Consider the following 19,168-nt stretch of genomic DNA (forward strand, 5'->3'; position numbering starts at 1 on the left):
ATTTCAGGCAGAGGGACCAGAGACCTGGAGGCCACAGAACAGGTTCTGGTAGAGACATTTCCACTGAAGTTCTCACTGCATACATGTATCCTCTCTCCCCTAGGTGGTCGGGACAAGGTGGGGCGGCCCCTGCTTCTGGTGTCGACTATCCAGGAGGCCTGGGAGGCGCCATGGTGCACGGTCTCAGAGGTCACCAAGCTGCTCTCCTACCTGTGCACTGTCCCCAGGTAAGAGGCTGGGCTGGCTGGCCACTCCATCGCCTCTGATCTCTCAGCCCACAGCCCAGGACCAGGCACCGAGTGGAGAGACCCATATCCTCCCATCCAGTCATCGGTTCCTGGAGCCAGTCCCAAGCCAGATGCTGGGGACACACTTAGTCCCCGTCATCGGGGGTTCCCAGGCTGGTGGGGGAGATAGACAGCGTGCAAGAAACAAACCACGGACAAGCAACTCTCGGGAGTTGTTAGTGTGGTAACGAAAACAGAGGAATGTTGTAGATCCGTGATTCAAACTCGAGTATGCATCAGAGTCACCTGGAAGACTGTTAAAACAGTCTTCTAGAGTTTCTGATTCAGTAGGTCTGGGGTGGGGCCTGAGAATTGTGTTTCTAACAAGCTTCCTGGTGATACTGATACTGCTGGAGTGCAGACCACCTTTTGAAAGCCACTGTTGAGAGTGAGAAAGGTGGGGGCACTAATTCCAATTAGGACATCAGGGAAGGCTTCCCGGAGGAGGTGATAATTGAGCTGGCATCTGAATGATAAATATTTGTGGAACAAATGAAGGGTGAATGAGTGAATGAATGAATGAATGAATGAGTGAGTGCATGATAGAATGAGTGAGTGAATGATGCGTGACCCAGCTGATTTCTAACACCCGTCACGCCTGCTCCCCCCAACCCCCCTCACCACCATTCAGACTTCTTGTTGGACTGGCTGGAGAAGAGGCACCATCTTTTCCTCTGAGTTTCAGCCCCAGCCAGGGTGTTCTCAGAGGTGATGTTTGCTATAGACCCCAAACCAACCTAGAGGTTCTTCTGCTAGGGGTAGTGGGTAGCGGGATTGGTGGAAACCTTTGGAACCTTCTCCATGCACTCTGCCCCATGGGAACCATCACTGCCATCTGCTGGCCACTGAGATTTTCTTTCTCTTTCCCAAGGTTGAGTGGTTTCTCTGGCCCGGCAGGGAGGTGGGACCTCCTTTCCTGTGCTGAGAAGTGGCCAGAGTGGTAGACAAAACCCTGGAATCCCACCAACTTGCTGTGTGACCTTGGGGTGGTAACCTCCCCTCTCTGAGGCTCACATGAATAAAGGGGATGACCAAGTGGGCTCTGAGGACCAACTGTGGTCACAAGAGGTGGGGGCGAGGTGTAGTGTAAACTGTGGAGTGTGGAGTGCATGAGATTCCTGTGTGCTGGGCTTGTTTTTCCCTCCTGCTTTAAACCAACATTGTTGGCACCTGCTCTGGGCCTGGCTTCATGCTGGGACATTCCAGGGACCCAGACACTCCTCACATCAAGTCTTGTGCTCCAGGGACCTCCAGGCTGGTGGCAGAGGCAGGTGTGGAAATAAACCGCTCTCCCAACACGGGCATAGTCCAAGGCAGGTGAGGCGTGGGCCATGAAGTCAGAGACCTGTCACCTCTGAGAGCCTCCTCTCACTGCCACGTTGCTGCTCTGTGCCTCAGTTTCCCCTTGGAGGACAGTAATTATATCCTTCCTCTGCACAGTCACTGACTGCTGTACAGTGATGAATTCACCACAGCCCCATGAGGCTAGCACCAGCATTATCCCCATTTACACATGGGAAACAGACTCCCGGCGAAATGAGACAACTTGCCCAGGTGAACAGATACCAGAGACAGCAGTGCCCCAGCTCCACCCCCATTCTGGCCACTTTTGCTTTAGTCTGTGAACTGGCTGGTTGTAAGGCTTGGAAGCAATTGGGGTTATTTTTCCACACTGTCTGATCGTCAGAATGGCCAAGGGCATTTGGAAGCACACAGACTCCCTGGCTTCACCCCTTACCTGCCAGCCAGGTGTCTGGGGGAATGGGGTGGAGGTGGGGGTGAGGGTGAGGGATCGGTGTTATAACAAGTTCTGACAATTGGCTAGTTTGGGAGATCCTAAGGTAATAACTGAAAAGTGCAATGTGAACCAGTGAGGGTGTTTTAGCTGCACGTAAAAAATTCCAATTCAAAATGTCTTATCTGATAAGGAAATTTATCATTCTGTGTCTCTGCCTTATGGCTCTTTGTAAGAACTTTTAAGGGACAGACTGCCTTTCCCCAAAGACCCCTTGCAAACTTCCCCTCACATCTCATTGGCCAGAAAGATGTCACATGACTCTTATCTAACCCAGTCATTGGCCAGTGAAATTGGGTCCCTACTGTTGGCCTCAACCAATCATAAACTGGCCCCTGGAGTGTGTGTGTGTGGGGTGGGGGGGGGTGGAGACATGATCATCTGGAGGAAGTTGGATTCTTGAACACAAAAAGGGTGGGTGAATGCTGGGTGACTCACTCAGCATTGAGTGGCTTATAGTTTATGATTGGTAAGGTTTAAGAAAGGGCTGTGTGAGGTACTGGGGGAGCACAGAAGAGGGAGCAATGGACTCTGAAGAAGAATTCTGCAGGGCTTCCTGGAGGGAGGGGCATTGGATCTTGGTCTTGCAGGATATAGGGTCTACCAATTACTCAAGGCTTCTAGCAGCCAGAAAACTTTGCCTTTCAGTAGGTCCTTCACCCTGAAGAGCCTGGTCTGGCCAGCAAGACTGCCAATTCTGTTTATCACCTGCAGGCCAGAAGATAAAACCAAGGGTCTGGCAATCGTGATTGATGCCAGGAAGCAGCCTCCACACCCTGGTCTGGTCAGTGCCCTGCAGGCCACCCAGGTGAGTGAGAGATGGACAGCATCAGCCTAGCAAGTCTCAGGAGCACCAGGGACCTTCTGATATTCATGGAGCCCAGTGGGCTCCGAGCTGGGGCCAGGGCTCCCAGGCAGGGACTGCTAGTTGCAGCTAGCAGAAACCCCAGCCTGAACAGGCTGAAAGACAAAAGTTGTTTATTGGTTCATGTGACTGAACAGTCCAGGAGTTAAATCCAACTTCAAGTATGGCTTGATTCAAGGCCTCCAATATTGTCACCAAGATCTGGTTCTTCTCTCTCCATTTCTGGCCCCATTCTCCTGGGAGAGTGCCTGTCTCAGCCAGGTCCCCCTCTTGGTGGCAGTCTTGCTCCTAGCAACTCTAACTGCACCTGGTCTTTCATTCAAGATCAGTAGGAAAGTGTGCGAGATTCTTTTCCCAGAAGTCCTGGCAAAAGTTTCTTCTTAGAGCTTTTTGGCTCAGATGTCCATCCATCAGCCAATCTCTGTGGCCAGGGGAATGTGAGGCTGATTGGCTTAGATTCAGGGCACATGAACCTCAGGAACTGAGATTGGGAGAGGGAAGAGATTCCTAACTAGCAGGTATAAGCAGTAGAGTAAATGGTAGTTCAGCCTATGCTTACCTCATGGTCGGATCTCCTCCTCCTCACTATGTAGGTGGGGAAACTGAGGACTGGAGGGGGCAGGTCATCTGGGAAGTTTACAACACAGCTTGGACCTGCTTCTCTCTTGGTGTCCAATGGTTCACCCTCCAAACATACCACACAAGTGTCCTAGGCTTGGGGAACCCCTCTTAGTGGAGAGGTTCAGAGGACAGTGAAGACCTGGGCAGAGCAGGTCTGAAATCATTCTCTCTGACAGGCTCTGGACCCAGCCTCCATTGGTGCCATGCTCTTCCTCGGGGAGAAGGAGAATGCTGTTCCACTGGAAACATTACCTGACATCCAGGTGAGGGGGAGGCAGCATTGGCAGAGGTGGAATGGAGATGCTGGGCTTTCGCTGAGCTGGGGTGTAGAATTGCAGAAGTCACAAGACAGGAGAGGTCCTGAAACCATGCAGTGTAGGTCGATAAATACAAGGCCCAGATGCTACAACTCTTCAGCCCTGCCCTGGTGGCAGGAGCTTGCCAAATTAGTCACAAATTATTTCTCTCTGGCAATCCTAGCAACACCTGGTGGGCACCACCATGTGACTGAGAGCTGCACATGGCACGAAAACTATTTGAAAAGCTTCATTCAGTCAACTCCTCCCCCCTTGTTTTCAGATGGGGAAAATGAGACCCAAGGCCACACAGCAAGCTGGCGGTAGAGGTGCCTTTTCCACCCGATCTTCCCGTGTTTCTCTCCCTAGTTTCTCTCAGCATCTCCAACTCAGATGCAGAGTTGATTTGGGACTTAGCGGGGAAGAGCCCGGCAGCTCCCTTTAATTAGTGCCATGTACCACCATCATGAGTGTGGGCACTCGCCCTCTACCCTGCTTCAGGAAATGATTTTAAAGACCTCCTTCTTCCTGGTTAGTGACAAGGCCTTGTGAGCTAGAGATGTGCCCTTCAAGCTTGGATGTGCCTATGAGTCACTTGGGCATCTCATCAAAGTGCAAGTTCCAATGAAGTAGCTCTGTCTGAGGCATTTCTAACAGACTCCTCGGTGATGCGGATGCCGCTGGTCCGTGGACCACACTTTGAGGACCAGGGACAACAAGTGGGCCCCCAAACCACAGAAACTGCCCAATCCCAAGCTTAGGTATCTGGAGTTGTTCATAGCATAAACCTCAAACTTCACTGCCTGGGTGAAGCAGTCACCTAGTCCCTCCTCCATGTCTTAGGGGATACTGTAAGGATGTGATGACCTTTCTCAACAGCCTCAAGGAGGAGACACCACCTTGGTGAGTCACCAAAGAATAGTGTAAGGGTTACAAAGAAATTACATGACAAGGGCCACCTTCAATCAGTGTGTGATTGCCTGGAGAGCAGGGCTGGGAAAGAACAAAGCTCAGAGGGAGCCAGTGCTGTGATTGATTAATGATGTCTGCCTTGGGCATACGCAAGGAGAGTAGTAGTACAGTGCTGTTTATTTGCCATTCCTTACCCAGGGTCTGGTTCTGAATTTTGATCTTTCAGCATTCCCAGAGAGGATCCATTGCCCAGAAAGCAACTCTTAAAGCAAGGGCCAGCCTTACCTGTAGGAGGTAGAGTGGTGCTGGGGCTGGGATCTGGGCAGGACCTTCTCAAATGTCTGCCCCCACCCGGAGTTCCCTGGTCCTCCTGACTTGCTTCTTTTGTCTCCAGGTAGAGGTGCTGACTTCCTTGAAGGCCCTCAGTCACCACGTGGACCCCAGTCAGCTGCCCACAGCCCTGGAAGGCCCCATCCCCTATTGCCACAGCGAGTGGGTGCAATTCTTCCAGGTGGCTACCATCACAGCCCTTAGGCCCGCACCCTCACTCCTTCTCTTCCTCCCTTCACTATCCTGTCCCGTGGCTCCATCTGCACAGTCAGGTTCAAAACCAGTCACACAGCAAACATTTATAATGAGGGTGCAGAGTGGAATGAATTGAGAGCTCAGGCTCTGGGGCCTGATTGCCTGGATTCCAATTCCAGCTCTGCTGTGTGACCTTGGGTAAGTTATATACCTTCTCTGATTCCTTTTCCTCATCTATAACATGGCGGGTAATAGTAGTAACTCCTCAGGGGGTTACTGTGAGCAGTAATTGAGTTAATGTGGGTAAAGAGCTTAGAAGAGCATCTAGATCATGCTAAGAGCTATGTCTATGTTAACTGAAAATAAATTTATAGACATCTGCTCTGTGGACCCACACAACTCAGGAGCTCAGGGTCTGGTGGGGGAGGCAACGTATTCCCTTGTGTAAGAGGGAGGAAATAAGGAAGCTGCCAGTGCTGGGCTCTTTTCCTGTGCGATTTCAATCCCTCCTTACCACAACCCTGGGAGAGGGCATTTCATACCCAGTTTCATACATGAGAACACCCAGGATGGGGCAGCTTGAACAACTGCGCACAGAAGGTTACCAGCTTAAGCCACACCGACACCATGCCCACCAGTGCCCATGCAGGGCTTTCTAAAGACCAGGACAGTGCATCCTCAGCGCTATTCACATTTGGGGCCAGATAATTCTCTCTGGTTTGGGGGCTGTCTTGTGCACTGTAGTATGATTAGCACCACCCCCGCCTCTACCCACTCTGACAGTAGCACCCCAGAAATGATGACAACCAAAATGGTTCCAGACATGACCAGTATCCCCTGGGAGGGCAAATTCACCCCGACTGAGGACCATTGGTCTATATTACCAGTCTGTCACCTGGTGGTCTTCTATTAAAAGTCCTGTCTGTTTCAAAGTAGGCGTTATGTTCAAAATTCAAATGGTACAAAAGGGTATAGACTGAAAATTTTTCTTTCCTACTTGTCCCTCAGACCCCCAGTTCCCTTCTCCAGAGGCCTCCAGTTAAGGCAATGGCTTTCGAACTACATTTTTATTTTACAATCTTCCCTTTAGATGAAATCTTACCTACAGACCCAGAATATAAAACATTGATGACTACTATAAGACCCGGTCTTATTTTCAGGGAAACACGGTAACACTATATTCCGGTTACTATTCTAAGTACCTTGACCAAATGAACCCATTTAATCCTCACACAAGCCTATAAGGCAGGAACTACTGTGATCCATTTTACAGAGGAAGAAGCGGGGCACAGAGAGGTTAAGTCACTTGCCCAAGGCCTCACAGTGCGTAAGTGGTGGGGCTGGGCTGAAGTGGGACCCAGCAGAGGATGTTCCTCCCCCCTGCCCTCTCACTCCCCCTTCCTTCCTCTCCTCCAAGGGATCCCCACTGGCTTGGGGATCGCTCAGGCCTGTCTTTCTTCTCCCTCTCTCATTTCCAGCATCATTTCCAGTGGTTCTCAAAGTGTGGTCCTTGGACCAGCCTTGCCAGAATCACCTGGGAACTTGTTGCAAATGCACATTCCCAGGCCCCATCCCAAAAGAATTAAGTCAGAAATGGGGGAGTGGGGTTCAGCAGTCTGGATATTAACCAGCTCTCCAGGTGATTCTGACGCAGCTAAAGTTTGAGAACCACCACCTCATGTTCCCCCTGTGTCCTCCTGGGTTGGGGAGGCACCCTCCTTACTGGCCTAGGCTGACACCCCCCATTCTGGCCTTCCATCCTGCAGAAGTCAGACCCTTTCCTTGCTGATCTCCGCCAGGCCTCCTCCCTGCTACAGGCTTCCATCAAGGAGTTTGAGAAGAGTGACCCCCCTGGAGGGGCACAGGTGAGTCAGGAGTTTGGGGCGGGAAAGACACACCCCTTCCCAGATTGCACAGAACAGGGGCTCAGTGAAGGGGATCGCCAGGGTGGGCACGATCACCCGTTTGTCATGCATTCGTTTGACTAATATTTATTGGTACTCACATGTGCACCCAGACGCCCAGCCTGGGGCAGACTGACTTGTCCCTGCCCTCATGGGGATCATGGTGCAGTGGTAGAGGTAGTTGTTTACAAAGCAAACAAAGAAATGGATATGTAGTTACAAATTGTGCTGAATGCCATGAAAGTAACATTGAGAATAATGGAGAAGGAGGGAGGGCCTCCCTGAAGAGATGGTATTTAAATTGAGGCCTGAAGGATGAGAAGGAGACTGCATGGGAATAGGCAGGGGACTGGGTTCCATGTGGAGGGAAAGCACGTGCAAAGGGCCTGAGGTGGGATTGTGCTTGGTATGTTCAGGAATAGCACAGAGGTCAGTGTGAAATAGAGTGAGATGGGGTGGGGGAGGTGAGAAGAAAGCTAGAGGGTCTTCTGGATCCAATGGGGGCTGTATCAAGGAGGAGTTGGATTGAGATTTCATTCTAAGAGGGGAGGGAAGCCACTGAAGAGTTTTAAGGAGGGGGTTGATCAAATTTACACTTGGAGATACTTCCAGCTGCCATGTAGAGAACAGACTGCAAGGGGGAGCCAGAGTGCAGCAGGAAGACCAATGAAGAGGCTGGGATGGGTGTCCCAGCAAGAGATGATGCCACTTGGACCAGTGAGGTTGCCATGGCATTGAGAGGAGTGTCTTGAGGATGCGTTTTAGAGATAGGAAGGATAGACTTTCTGTAGGACCTTGAATGTCCAACTGGGGGAGTCGGTATGATCTGGGTGAGAGGAGCCCTGAAAGGTTGTAGAGGGAGAGTGGGAATTGGGTCTCAGGCCACCTCCTTCCACTGGCAGGAGGCCTCCAGGTGTCTGAGCAAGTCCAAGTTGCTGATGGAGGCTGTACTGAGGGATCCAGGCCTGCTAGGCCTCCAACGGGAAGGCGGAGCCACACTGGCCAGGCTGCAGCAGGAGGCCAGCAGGCTAGACTTCAACCCAGATGTCAGGTATGGACACCCAGGCTTTTCCTCTCCCACCCCCACCCTGTTTCCTGGCCTGGGAGCTTGGAGCTGAGAACACATAGGGTGGACCCCACAGATGCCCAGGATGGGGATGTTTGCAGGGCCCATATCCTGGGCTGAGGCCTTGGCAAGTACTCTGTCCCTTCTTTGCTGCCCTCCTACAGCCTTGGCTACCTTCAGGCTGGGATGGGCATCGGAGGACAGCCCTGCCTATATCTGGTCATCCTTACGGACCAAGCACTTTCTCTGACCCAGACGCTGAGCTGAGCCTGGCCAGGAGAACCTCACAATGTGCCAGGGGTCTCAGAGCCACAGAACAAATAATATTATTCCTGGATAGGAACGATTTCCTTAAATTTAGCAGGGGTGGGGGGGTGTTGCAAATCAGTAATTAAATCAATCAGTAATTGGAAATATTTTATCTCTGCTAGAACAAACAGTTCCAAAGTTTGCAAAGGCTTCTGAGGACAATTTTATTTAACCAACACCTAAACAGCCCTTAGTATGAGCACAACATTGTTTTAAGGCTTTTACAAGTACTAAGTCGTTTGATTCCCACCCATGAGGTGGATCCTGGTAGTATCCTCATTTTACAGTAGAGAAGGCCTAGTCACAGAGAGAGGTTAAGTGACTTGCCCAGGGTCACACAGCTGAGATGTGGTGGGGCCAAGACTTGAATCCCGGCAGCCTGGCCCAGAATCCTGCACACACCACCCTGAGCTGTGCCCACAGACAGAGTCACCCTGATGTGAGCACTGGGAGGCAGAGGGCCCTGGTGCTGGGTGTGGAGTCCTCTCCTTGTCCCTCATGCCATGTAGTGGTACTGGCACTGTTGTTCCCAGCATGTTTCCGCCTCACTGGCTGAACGCCAGCCCCTTCTTGTCCCCTGGAGGCGCCTCCAGACAGTTGGCCGCTGGCAGCTCCACCAGGGGGCGCTGTAGTCCCACGTGAGCCGCTATGCGTGTTTGTTCTGCAGATGAGACCCTGTAGCTCCCGCCTACCGCCCCTTTCTCCCTCCCTCCCTCCGCCAGGCAGACTGGCATTTTCCATTTCGTTCAAGCACCCTGAGCCCTCATCTGGAAGGGCAGTGACCTGTGGGGAACGGCAGTCAGATGGGGAGGCCCAGAGCAAGGCTCCCTCCAGGCAAGCAGGCTTTCCTTTCATGTCCTCTTTTCCTTTTCCTTTGGAAGTAAGACCCTCCCCAGGGCGGAAGAGGATGAGATGGGATTTGAAGGATGTTGGGAAAGCCCCGCGATTCCTCCCTTCGTGCAAGCTGTACCATACCTGGATCCCATACACGGTCCTCCGTTTATGCTGGCTTTGACCATTTTAAAAAATTATGTGCAGAAAAAGTCCTGGACTGGGTTCCAATTCAGACTGCCATGCTTAAGAGTCAGATCCTCTCTCTGGAACTCAGTTTTCCCATCTGTAAAATGGAGGCCAGGTGGGGAGTTGTTACAGCTACTCTTTATCACTGCAGTAGAAATAACAAGCACTAGCAAACACTGTGCTGGGCCCTGTGTTAAGTGTTTTGAATGTGTGAGGACTGGTTCTCAGCCCTGGATGCCCCCAGCACCTCATGAAGATGTTTAGAAAGCACTGGTGTCCAGCCTGTACTCAGAACTGACTCATTTAGCCTAGGATGGGCCTGGGCATCAAGATTTTTAAAGCTCCCAGAGGGTGTTCTAATGTGCAGCCAGGACTGAGGGCTAGGGCGTTAGATCATTTCACCCTTGCAAGCACCCTGTGAAGTGGGTTCTGTTAGCTCCACCTTTGAGAAGTGAAAAACAGAGGCACAGAGAGGTTGAAAAATGTGTACAAGGTCCCATGATTAGAAGGTAGTGAGCCTGGGATTTGAATCCAGGTCTGTTCAGCTTGGTTCACACCTGCCTAGGTAAGGGGAAGGTCATTTGTTTTCCTGCTGTGTCCTCTGGTCCTCCCAATCTCATGGAAATCCCAGGTTGAAGCCCAGAAAGGTATAGAGACCTGCTCAAGGTCACACAGCAAGTCAGTAGCTGGAATACCCCAGGCTAGGACCACAAAATCACTGGGAGTTGCGGGGACAGGCTTATGCTGGGCAGGGGTATGGGGGCTGGGGTGCATCTTGGGCCTTCTCTACTCTTTTTTGCCTCCCAGGAGCCATCTGGCTGAAGCTGCCGCCCTCTATAGCCTCATGGATGAGCAGCTGCATGTCCTGGTCACCACATCCAACCACCTCCTGGGGAGGCTGGAGCTCCGTGTCCGCCTGGGCCGCCTGGAAGCTGCCATTCACCAGGTGAAAGGGGAGCCTGGCCTGGGGGATGTGGGAGCTTCTGCCTGGCAGCCCACCACAGGGAATGCCCTGCTCCAGGCCTGGCCAGGTGTTTGTTCTGGTGTAAGGACAGGCTGGCCGTTCTTTGAGGGCAAGGCAGGCATCCTTGGGACATGGCACATGACGTGGCACTCAGTGAGTGCTACATGGGAGAAGACCTAACCCCAAAAGCTGCACTTACTGAGCACCAACTGTGTGCCAAGCCCTGGGCCAGAGCTTTTGCGCACATCATCCTCTTCCAACCTCATCACTTACCAGTAATGTGGAGACAGTGCTGGGATGTCCCCCTCTCATAGATGAGGAAACTGAGGCTGGGAGACATATGTCACCTGCCCATGGTCGCACACCTGGGGATCTGATCCTGGAGCCCATACCTGGCAGCACTTCATCCAACTACCAGTGCCTAAAACCATATCCCTCCATGCTCTGGGATGGAGCTGTGCTCCACAGCCCGATGGCCTGGGTTCCACTCCTGGCTCTGACACTGACTGGCTGTGTGACCCTAGACAAGTTACTTAACTATTCAGTGCCTTGGTTTCCTGTTAAATAGGGGTCATCTTAGTGCCTGCCACGCTGAGCTTTGTGAGGTTAAAGTGAGTGAATGCACACTCTTGAAGATACCCCAGAAGGGGCCTTCTGCTCATGGCGTCAAGAGCCATGTTACCCCCTCTTTCCCTCATTAAATCCTCGTGTCTGCCTCATTTTGCCGCTGAATAATGGAGACCCAGGAAGGGGAAGTGCCTTGCCCAGTTCACACAGAGAGTTCGTAGCAGGCCCAAGCACCTTCTTCTACAGCAGGCAGCCTCTTCTCCAGCACTGTTTATGTGCCCCCAGGGATGGGGAGCTCATCACTCTTGAGGCTGCCCCGTTTATGATTGGGCAGCACCGAGTGGTTAGAGTGAGCTGAAATTTGCCACCCTGTGACTTCATTCAAACAAGTGTGCCCTGAGGGCCTGTAATGTGGAGGGCACTGGCCAGGCCAGATGCTCTGGAGTCCCACTCAGGGAGCCCTTTCCCCTTCGGATATTTGTAGGATATGACAATGCACTCCCCCTCCCCAAGTTGTCTCTTTTCTTTCTCAGACTGGGAGGGTTTCACTCTAGGCCTATGGGCACAGACCCAGCCACTGAGTGATTGAGGACAAGAAGACCTCAGCCTCCAAGGAAGTCAGGGAGCTGGCCAAGGGACAGCTCCCCAACAGCCCCTCAAGTCCAAACCTCCCTCCCCTGCCACAGGTCAGCAGCTGGATGGAGCAGGAAGGAAGCCGGTGCCTGCAAGCACTGACCCCCAAGGACAGAAGCTTGGAGACAGTGGAGAAAGCCCATGCCGAGTTTGAGGACTTCTTTCTTCAGGCTGCAGTGCGTTCCTAAAATTGAGGAGCAGGACGGGAGCAGATGGAGAGGGTAGTAGAGTGGGTGGCACTGCTAGGGCTAAGATGTGGAGGTGGAAAAGTGCAGAAAACTTCCAGAGACAGTGAGGAGACCATCTTGGATCACAAAAGGTTCAGCATAGATGCTGTCTCTTCCAGGAAGTCTTCAGGGACCACCAAGTCCAAAAACAACCTACCTCGGAATCCCTCATGGAACTCCCAAGGCCAGTGGGGGATGGAGGTAGAGGACAAATGGGGAAACAGACAGAAAAGTTAGAACTGTGGGGACACAAAGATTTTGGGGTCAGGGAAGTTTTCCAGAAAGAGGTGATACTAAGCAGAGTCCCAGCTAGGCCAAGTGAGCTGCCTCAGCAAAGGCCTATCCCCATTGTGTAGATGAGGAAATTGAGGCTCAGGAAGGCTCATAATTTAGCAGTGGGGCAGTGGAGGTTCCTGACCCTGAAGCAGGCCTCAGCCAAGGTGAGAGCTGAGTGGACCCCCTTCCTCTCCCACTCAGGCCCAGTACCGCCGAGGCCTGGAGCTGTCCAAGCAGGCAGCCCAACTGGGAGCTGCAGCCAGAGGGGCCGGTGAGGCAGAAGGAACAGAGTTCCCGGAATTGGCAGCCTTTGCTTCCACACAGCGGGCCTTCCAGGCTAAGCTGACCCACTTCTACATGGCCATTGAGCGGCAACGCACAGACCTGGAGACTCTGCTCCACCTGTACCACTTCTGCAAAAAGGTGAGCCTTGTTGTCTGCCTGTACAGACCACCCGCTCCAGCTGAGCCGTAGGGTGGGGGCAGGGCGCAACCCAGACATAGCGCGAGGGTCCTCGCATGCTTCATTCCATAGTCCTGCTGGGGTGGGGAAAGCATTACCTGCATTTTCCAGGAGGGAAACAAAGTTGGAGAAGTTAAGTCACTCTCCTAAACCAGGTCAGGCTGATCCCTGACCCTAGTTTGTCCCACTACACCAGGCCACCCTCAGATGCTTCTTAAATGTTGGAATTAGGGGAAGGAGCTGAGGTATTTCTCAGAATCCACTCGAAAACATAGGCTTTCTCGCCATGCATAGATCTCTGCAGGCAACTCCAGGTGTCAAGACTAGGCTAAGAACCTTGGTCTTGTCTCACTCCAGGTTTGGAAAAACAGGATCAGAGAAGGGCTGTCACTTAGCCGAGGTCACACAGCAAGCCCATGGCACCATTACAGTGCTCTTTTCCATGCCTCACCTTGCCTGCACAGATGGCGCCAGCAGGGGAAGGAGGGGACAGTTGGCTGAGGTTGGGCCCAGAGGCTGTTCTGAGCTTGCTCAGAGCAGAGGTTTCAGTCGTAGCCAGGACCCCAGAGTTTGGCAAGAAGGGTGGAGGGGAGCAGAGGGCTACTGTGGTGGGGTGGGGGTCTGGGGCAAGCACAGAGTATTGGGGTGGGAGGCAAAAGAAACTCCATTACTTTGCATTTATCATCTCTTGGCAACCCAATGTGTGAAGGTTTATCAGCCCATTTTACAGATGAGGAAACAGAGGCCCAAAGAGGGGAAGGGCTTTGCCTAAAGTCACACAGCTGGAGAAAAGAAGAGCTGGAATTTGAACACAGATGTATCCATGCCCTATAACATGCCCTATGTTCTTCTCCAAAGGTGGGAAGGGAGGTGGGGAAGTGGCAACCAATTAGTCACGTCCAAGCAAGCATGCTGATGATGACAATTAGGTCATTACTCTGAGGGTAGCCTACATGTTGACTTTTTACACGACAGACTCTCCTATAAGTGCTTCACAAACCTTACCTGATGGAATTCTCACCATATCTTTATGGGGGAGGAGGTACCAACATTGTTTCCATTTTACAGATGAGGAAACTGAGGCCCAAAGAGGAAAGTGGCTTGCTCAAGGTTCCCCAGAGGGTGGATGATCAAGCAGGATTTGACAGAAGAGCCCCCCACCCCTCCTAAATCTCCTACCCCTCCTAAATCCTTCCTAAACTCCTCACTTTTCTGATGGAGAAATGGAGGCCTATGGGGACAGGTGAGCAGCCTGAAAGAGCTGTGACCCAGCTGAAACAAGAACCCACCTCTCTGGCCTGGTCCCAGTGCCCTCAGCTGCCCCTCATACTTCCACCCAGGACAGAGCATGGGAAGAGCTTGACCCCAGCCCCCCAGCTGTCAGGCGAGCCCAGCACACAGGGGACAGAGAACACAGGATGCTTCGGAGGACAGTGGGAGGGACTCTAGTCAATCACTCCTGGGGCACTGGGAGAACAGGCCTCTCTCTGTCTCCCTGGGGCAGCAGGCAAGGGAGGCAGATGTGGGTCTTGACAGCAAAGGGACCTCCCCGCTCCCAGCTGTCCAGCAGTTAGGGAGCGAGGCAGTTTGCGCCTGCATGAGCTGTGTGACCTCAGACGGTCTCGCTGCTCTGGGCTTCAGCTCTTCGTCAATAACAGTGACGATGACGATGATGATGATAACAGTGGTAACCAATGCTTCCGTCCTTCTTATTAAGTGCCCTGTTTCAGTCATTTCACACATTGTTTTATTGTCACACTAACCCAACGAGGCAGCTACTATTATTATGCTCCTTTTGTGCACAGGAAACACAGAGAGGTCAAATTACTCATCTGGGGTCACACAGCTAAGAAGGGGCAGAGATGAGATTCAAACCCAGATCACCTGGCTCTCGTGCCAGCCTTGCTGGGTAGAATTAAATTGCCAAGAGAATTGAATTAAATGTAAGTAACTACCCCTGCTCAGGCTTTGCTCAAATTTAGAATTTGTGTTTTTAACACCAATATTATTATAATTAGTAGCAGTAAATGCCTCATGGTTGAAAGGTATCTGGAAGCTTCTCCCTTGCTCATCAATTTTAGCCAATTTCAGCCTCATTGGTCTTCCCTGGGGAAGCCAAATTTGCTCCAGCTCTGAGGCCTTAGCACTTGCTGTTCCCTCAGCCTGGAATGCTCTTCCCCTCGACCACCTGGCCTCTTGTGTTTCTTCAGCGCTCAGCTTACATGTCTCCTCCTCACAGAGGCCCTTCCTGACCACCTGCCCCCCCTTCCTTCTTATCACCCTGTGCTTAACCCTTCATGGGTCCCTTGGTGATCTGGAATTATCCTGTTGCTTCATCACTTGCTTGTCTCCTGTGAGGTGAGCTCCTAAGGCAGCAACTGGGTCTGACTGGGTCCTGGTCCTGTGTGCAGCGCCCAGCGCAGGGCCAGCACTCAGAGGGACTCGGTGAGCACTGTGGATGCCTGGCCAGGTGGCTGGAAGAAAGGTGAGGAATCAGGCAGAGGAAGGAAGGCTGGGAGTACATGTGGGAAGGTGGAGTCCCACCTAGACCTAGAAATCATACAGGAGGTGGCAGCCCTGACCTTCAGTTCCACTGTGGCCACCTCTCCCTGTTTGACATGGGCAGGCCTTCTCTCCTCTCTGGTCCTGAATTTTAACCCATACAACAAGGGTTCCAGCTCAGGCTTGAGGATGGAGTCCTAGACGAATGGACAGGCCAGCCCAGTGCCCTGCTCAGCCCTGGATGGAGAGCGTGTGTGCAGCAGCTTTGGCACTAAATAATAATAACACGATTGTGCCGCTAACGGAGATTTATGGAGCCCTTTCCCAGCCATGAGCTCCGTGTGCTTCCGTGAATATGAAGCCATTTATCTAAAGACAAGTTCCCTTAATCCATGGAAAGATGGTTTCCTCAGAGAAAATGGTTCTCCAATCCCCCACAGCCTAACAGCTCGCTGTCGGCTTCTAAATTAAGGGAGAGAAAGATTATGTTTTTCACGAGCTGCTGGGAACATGTCGGCTGCTTTGCAGCCTGCAGACATTTTGTGGGTGAAGTGGGGACAGGCAGAATCCCAAAATGGGGCTGAAGGGCTGGTGTGAGGGGGCCGCTGGGCTTGGGTTGGCTGGTGGCAGCAAGGACCTGGCCCTACCTGGGTCACTTTCTCCTGTGCAAGGAGCTGCTTGGAAGATACTCTCTGAGTTCAAATCCCTGCTCCTCTCTGACTTGCAGTGTGACCTGGGCAAAGGATTTCACGCCTCAGTTTCTTCCTCTGTCAAGTGGGCGGCTGGTATAGCTCAGCGTGATCCGACGTGAGATGCACAAAGCCTGGCAGACAGGCAGTGCTCCATAAATATTAACCAGACTCCTCCCTCAGTACCATTCGTAAGGGGTTAATGCAATCTGAGAATCCAAATGGGCAGCTCTCAAAAAGCTTTTCATGTTCCTCTCGTACCACCTCCCATTGTTCAAAAGGAGAAACGGAGCCCCAGAAAGTCGTGAGGACTTGCTGGCCCCTAGGTGTGTTCGACTGTGCCCGAAGTTCCCAAGGGTGCTGGGGACCATTTCCCGGTGGCAGGTGTGTGTGCCCTGGGGAAGAACGGGAAACCACTGTCATCACTGGCAGCAGATAATGTCATGGCCCCCTGAGGGGGGCCCTATCATTTTGGGGGGCACGTTATTAATTCAATCCAGCAATACTTATTCTTCGCGTTCTCGCTCCGCTCAGAGAGGTACATCCTGACCTCATGGAGCCCCCATAGTCCCGCTCCTGACTTGAATCCCACCTCCCTCTCTCGTCTCCCAGATGACCTGGTTTCACATGGATTGTCAGGACCTGATGACCCAGCTCCAGCTGGGCAAGGTGCAGAGGGCCAGCCCTGGGGACCAGCGTCGCCTCCACCGCTACCTGCAGCGCCTGGCATCCGAGTTCCCTGCAGAGAAGCTCACGGCCATGGGGTTGCAGGCGGCATCCCTAAGCCGGGAAGGCCTGGGCCAGGACCTGTGGGAGGAGGCCCGGGTGAGATACGGGGAGATCCAAAGCCTCCTGAAGAAGGCATTGGCACACTGTCCGTGCCCAGCGGGTCCCACTGCCCACTCAGCACACCCGGAACTACGAGGGCTAGCCACCAAGGGCCAGGGTCTGAATGGAGAAGTCACATCCAAGGAAAGGCAGGACTGGCCCCTCCAGGACTCACTGGGCTTGAATCATTCTCCAAAATCCCGGTGGCCTCGTCGGGCTCCCAGAATGGGACAGAACAGAAATTTCCAGGCAGGCCCTCTGCCCCAGGATGTTGGCCAGGCCATAGAGGCTGATGAAGGCAAGGACCCCCATGAGTCCCTTGATCCTGCCCCTGAGCGTTTTCTCACCACCCTCTTCTCCCGGCACCGGCTCCCCAGGAAGAGTCAGATGCCCCGTCCCATGGGGGGCAGCTCCTCCTCTGAGGGGACAGACTCACAGACTTCTTTGGAGGACTCACCCCAGACAAGTCCCCCTGCTTCCCTCTAGCTGGGAGCCCCCCCCCCCAGCCCATCAGAACATGGTCTGAGCATTCAGCGTGTGCTTGGCCTGTGCTAAGGCGACAAGAACCGCACCAGGAAACTCTGGGAAGACCCAACCCTCACAGTGAGAATAGAGAGAGTGGAGGTCAAGACAGGGTGCCGTGAAGCGTGGGGTTGGCTCCATCAGCCCCAGGTACACACCCCTCCCGAGGTCTCAGCCTTAGGCAGGCCACATGCCCAGCTGGAGTTCAGGGGTACACAGCTTCCCCTTTGGGACACAAGGGGCATAGTTGCCCTCATACAGAACCACAGGTGGGAGATTCGGGAATGGCTTCTGGTCTCAGGGTCCTATGGAAACAGACCCCAAGACAAAGATCCCAGTGCACGTGTACTTGACATTGATTCCAGGAAGCACTGGGGGAGGAGCAGGGAGGTGAACCTATGAAAGGAATAAAGGGGATGTTTTCAAGCAGATCACCCCAAGCTGTTTATTCATCCAATGGCACCACTGGCCCCAGGCAAAGATATTCACCTGCTGGAGGCCAGTTAGTGCCCAGGGAAGGACAAGAAAATGTCTTCTGCATCTCTACTCTCTCACTCAGCAACTCCAGCTACCATGGGCCATCATTCTAAATTCAAGGAACCCCTAGTCTTGTTCTTGCACTCCAGAGAGAACCCTCAGTCTGCTCGTGTTCTCTGTCTTCCCTCCCTACCACATCTCCTCAGACTCTGCCATCCATTTCCCCCCTCTCTTTAGGCACAGCCTCTGGTGCCCAGAGACGGGTTCTGCTGATGGAACGGGCCAGACGAGGGTACGGAGCCCTGTCCTTTCCGACAGGTGGTGCGGGAAGCTGGTGACAGTGGGCAGAGGCCCTTACATTTCTGATCTCAGAGTATCTAGAAGACACAGAGCCTTTCACCCTGCCCAGAGTAACCCCTGCTAGCACCTCCCCTGAATGTCATTATCCCGAGAGAGTGTGTGCCCTGTCTCTGCCTTGGGATGCATTGCCAACATGGCCTTCTGGCAGCCTAGCCCTGGAATTTTCCTTTCTCCGGGGAAAGGGTGGGGCACATGTCCTCCCACAGATGAGGCTGTGGAAGGAGAGGGAGGCAGGACTGGAGCAGGCCGAGGAGGACAAACGGGACTTCTCAGGAGTCATGTCAGCAGAGAGAGCCACACAAACCTTAATGCCCAAAATGGCTTCAGGAATCTTCCAAGACTCCAGATTTCATCAATTTTGGTCTGGGCCTGTCTGCCTCAGAACCAGTAGCAGAGCTGATCTAAGGCAGCTTCCGGGGGGGATCCCACCCCAGATAATTAAAATCAGACCCTTGGGGCCAGCAGTGCCTGGAATGTGCATTTGTAACCAACTGTTCAGGTGTTTGCCATGTGACACAGAGAGGTGGGGGCTGCTGTCTGGAAACACTTGGGGCTGGAGTCTGAGCTGGCCCCCACCTCCCAAGTCAGCTCTGATTCTCGCATCCACTCTTCCGCCTTCCATCCAGACAGGCCTGAGAAAGCAGGAGAGTTTAATCAGCCCATCTCCATCCATGCCTGTAGCCTCAGAGGGGGGCCTAAAGCTCTAAAAATGCTGTTGCTATAGCAACAGCATCCAGCCAGTGGGGACCACAGGCAGGGAGCCAGGGTACCTGGGGTGCAAGGATGGAAACTGACTTCAGAGAGACTATAGCTACTGTGAGGGATGAGGAGGGGGATGGATGGTCCAAGAATCCTTGAGAGGGAGGGGTCTCCAAAGCCATCTTGGGTGTCCCTCTGTCTACTCACAGCAGCCTCTGGGGGGAAAGGGGGTGCAGAAATGAAATATAATAATGAATAATAACATGAAAATAATGAATAACAACAACACTAATAGTTAACATTTATTCTGTGTTTTCTTTGTGCCTAGCTTGATGCCAAGCCCTTTAAATGCTCATTGAATT

At 52.7% G+C, this 19,168-nt stretch overlaps 1 protein-coding gene across 2 annotated transcripts in view; it reads left to right on the forward strand.

Annotated features, from left to right (window-relative positions):
• Positions 1–18,568, forward strand: part of KIAA1755 (KIAA1755 ortholog) — a 48,143-nt gene extending 29,575 nt beyond the window's left edge. For both annotated transcript variants that reach the window (XM_019750244.2, XM_074317328.1), the window contains 10 exons: positions 104–227; positions 2,797–2,890; positions 3,745–3,831; positions 5,171–5,287; positions 7,068–7,166; positions 8,108–8,256; positions 10,408–10,546; positions 11,818–11,940; positions 12,469–12,690; positions 16,533–18,568. In XM_019750244.2, the coding sequence (XP_019605803.2) occupies positions 104–227; positions 2,797–2,890; positions 3,745–3,831; positions 5,171–5,287; positions 7,068–7,166; positions 8,108–8,256; positions 10,408–10,546; positions 11,818–11,940; positions 12,469–12,690; positions 16,533–17,234 (1,856 nt within the window). In that variant the 3' untranslated portion in view covers positions 17,235–18,568. The remainder of the gene's footprint in view (positions 1–103; positions 228–2,796; positions 2,891–3,744; positions 3,832–5,170; positions 5,288–7,067; positions 7,167–8,107; positions 8,257–10,407; positions 10,547–11,817; positions 11,941–12,468; positions 12,691–16,532) is intronic.
• The last annotated feature ends 600 nt before the right edge of the window (positions 18,569–19,168 follow it).

This window comes from Rhinolophus sinicus, linkage group LG13, assembly GCF_036562045.2.
Source record: "Rhinolophus sinicus isolate RSC01 linkage group LG13, ASM3656204v1, whole genome shotgun sequence".
Classification (NCBI taxonomy): Eukaryota; Metazoa; Chordata; class Mammalia; order Chiroptera; family Rhinolophidae; genus Rhinolophus; species Rhinolophus sinicus.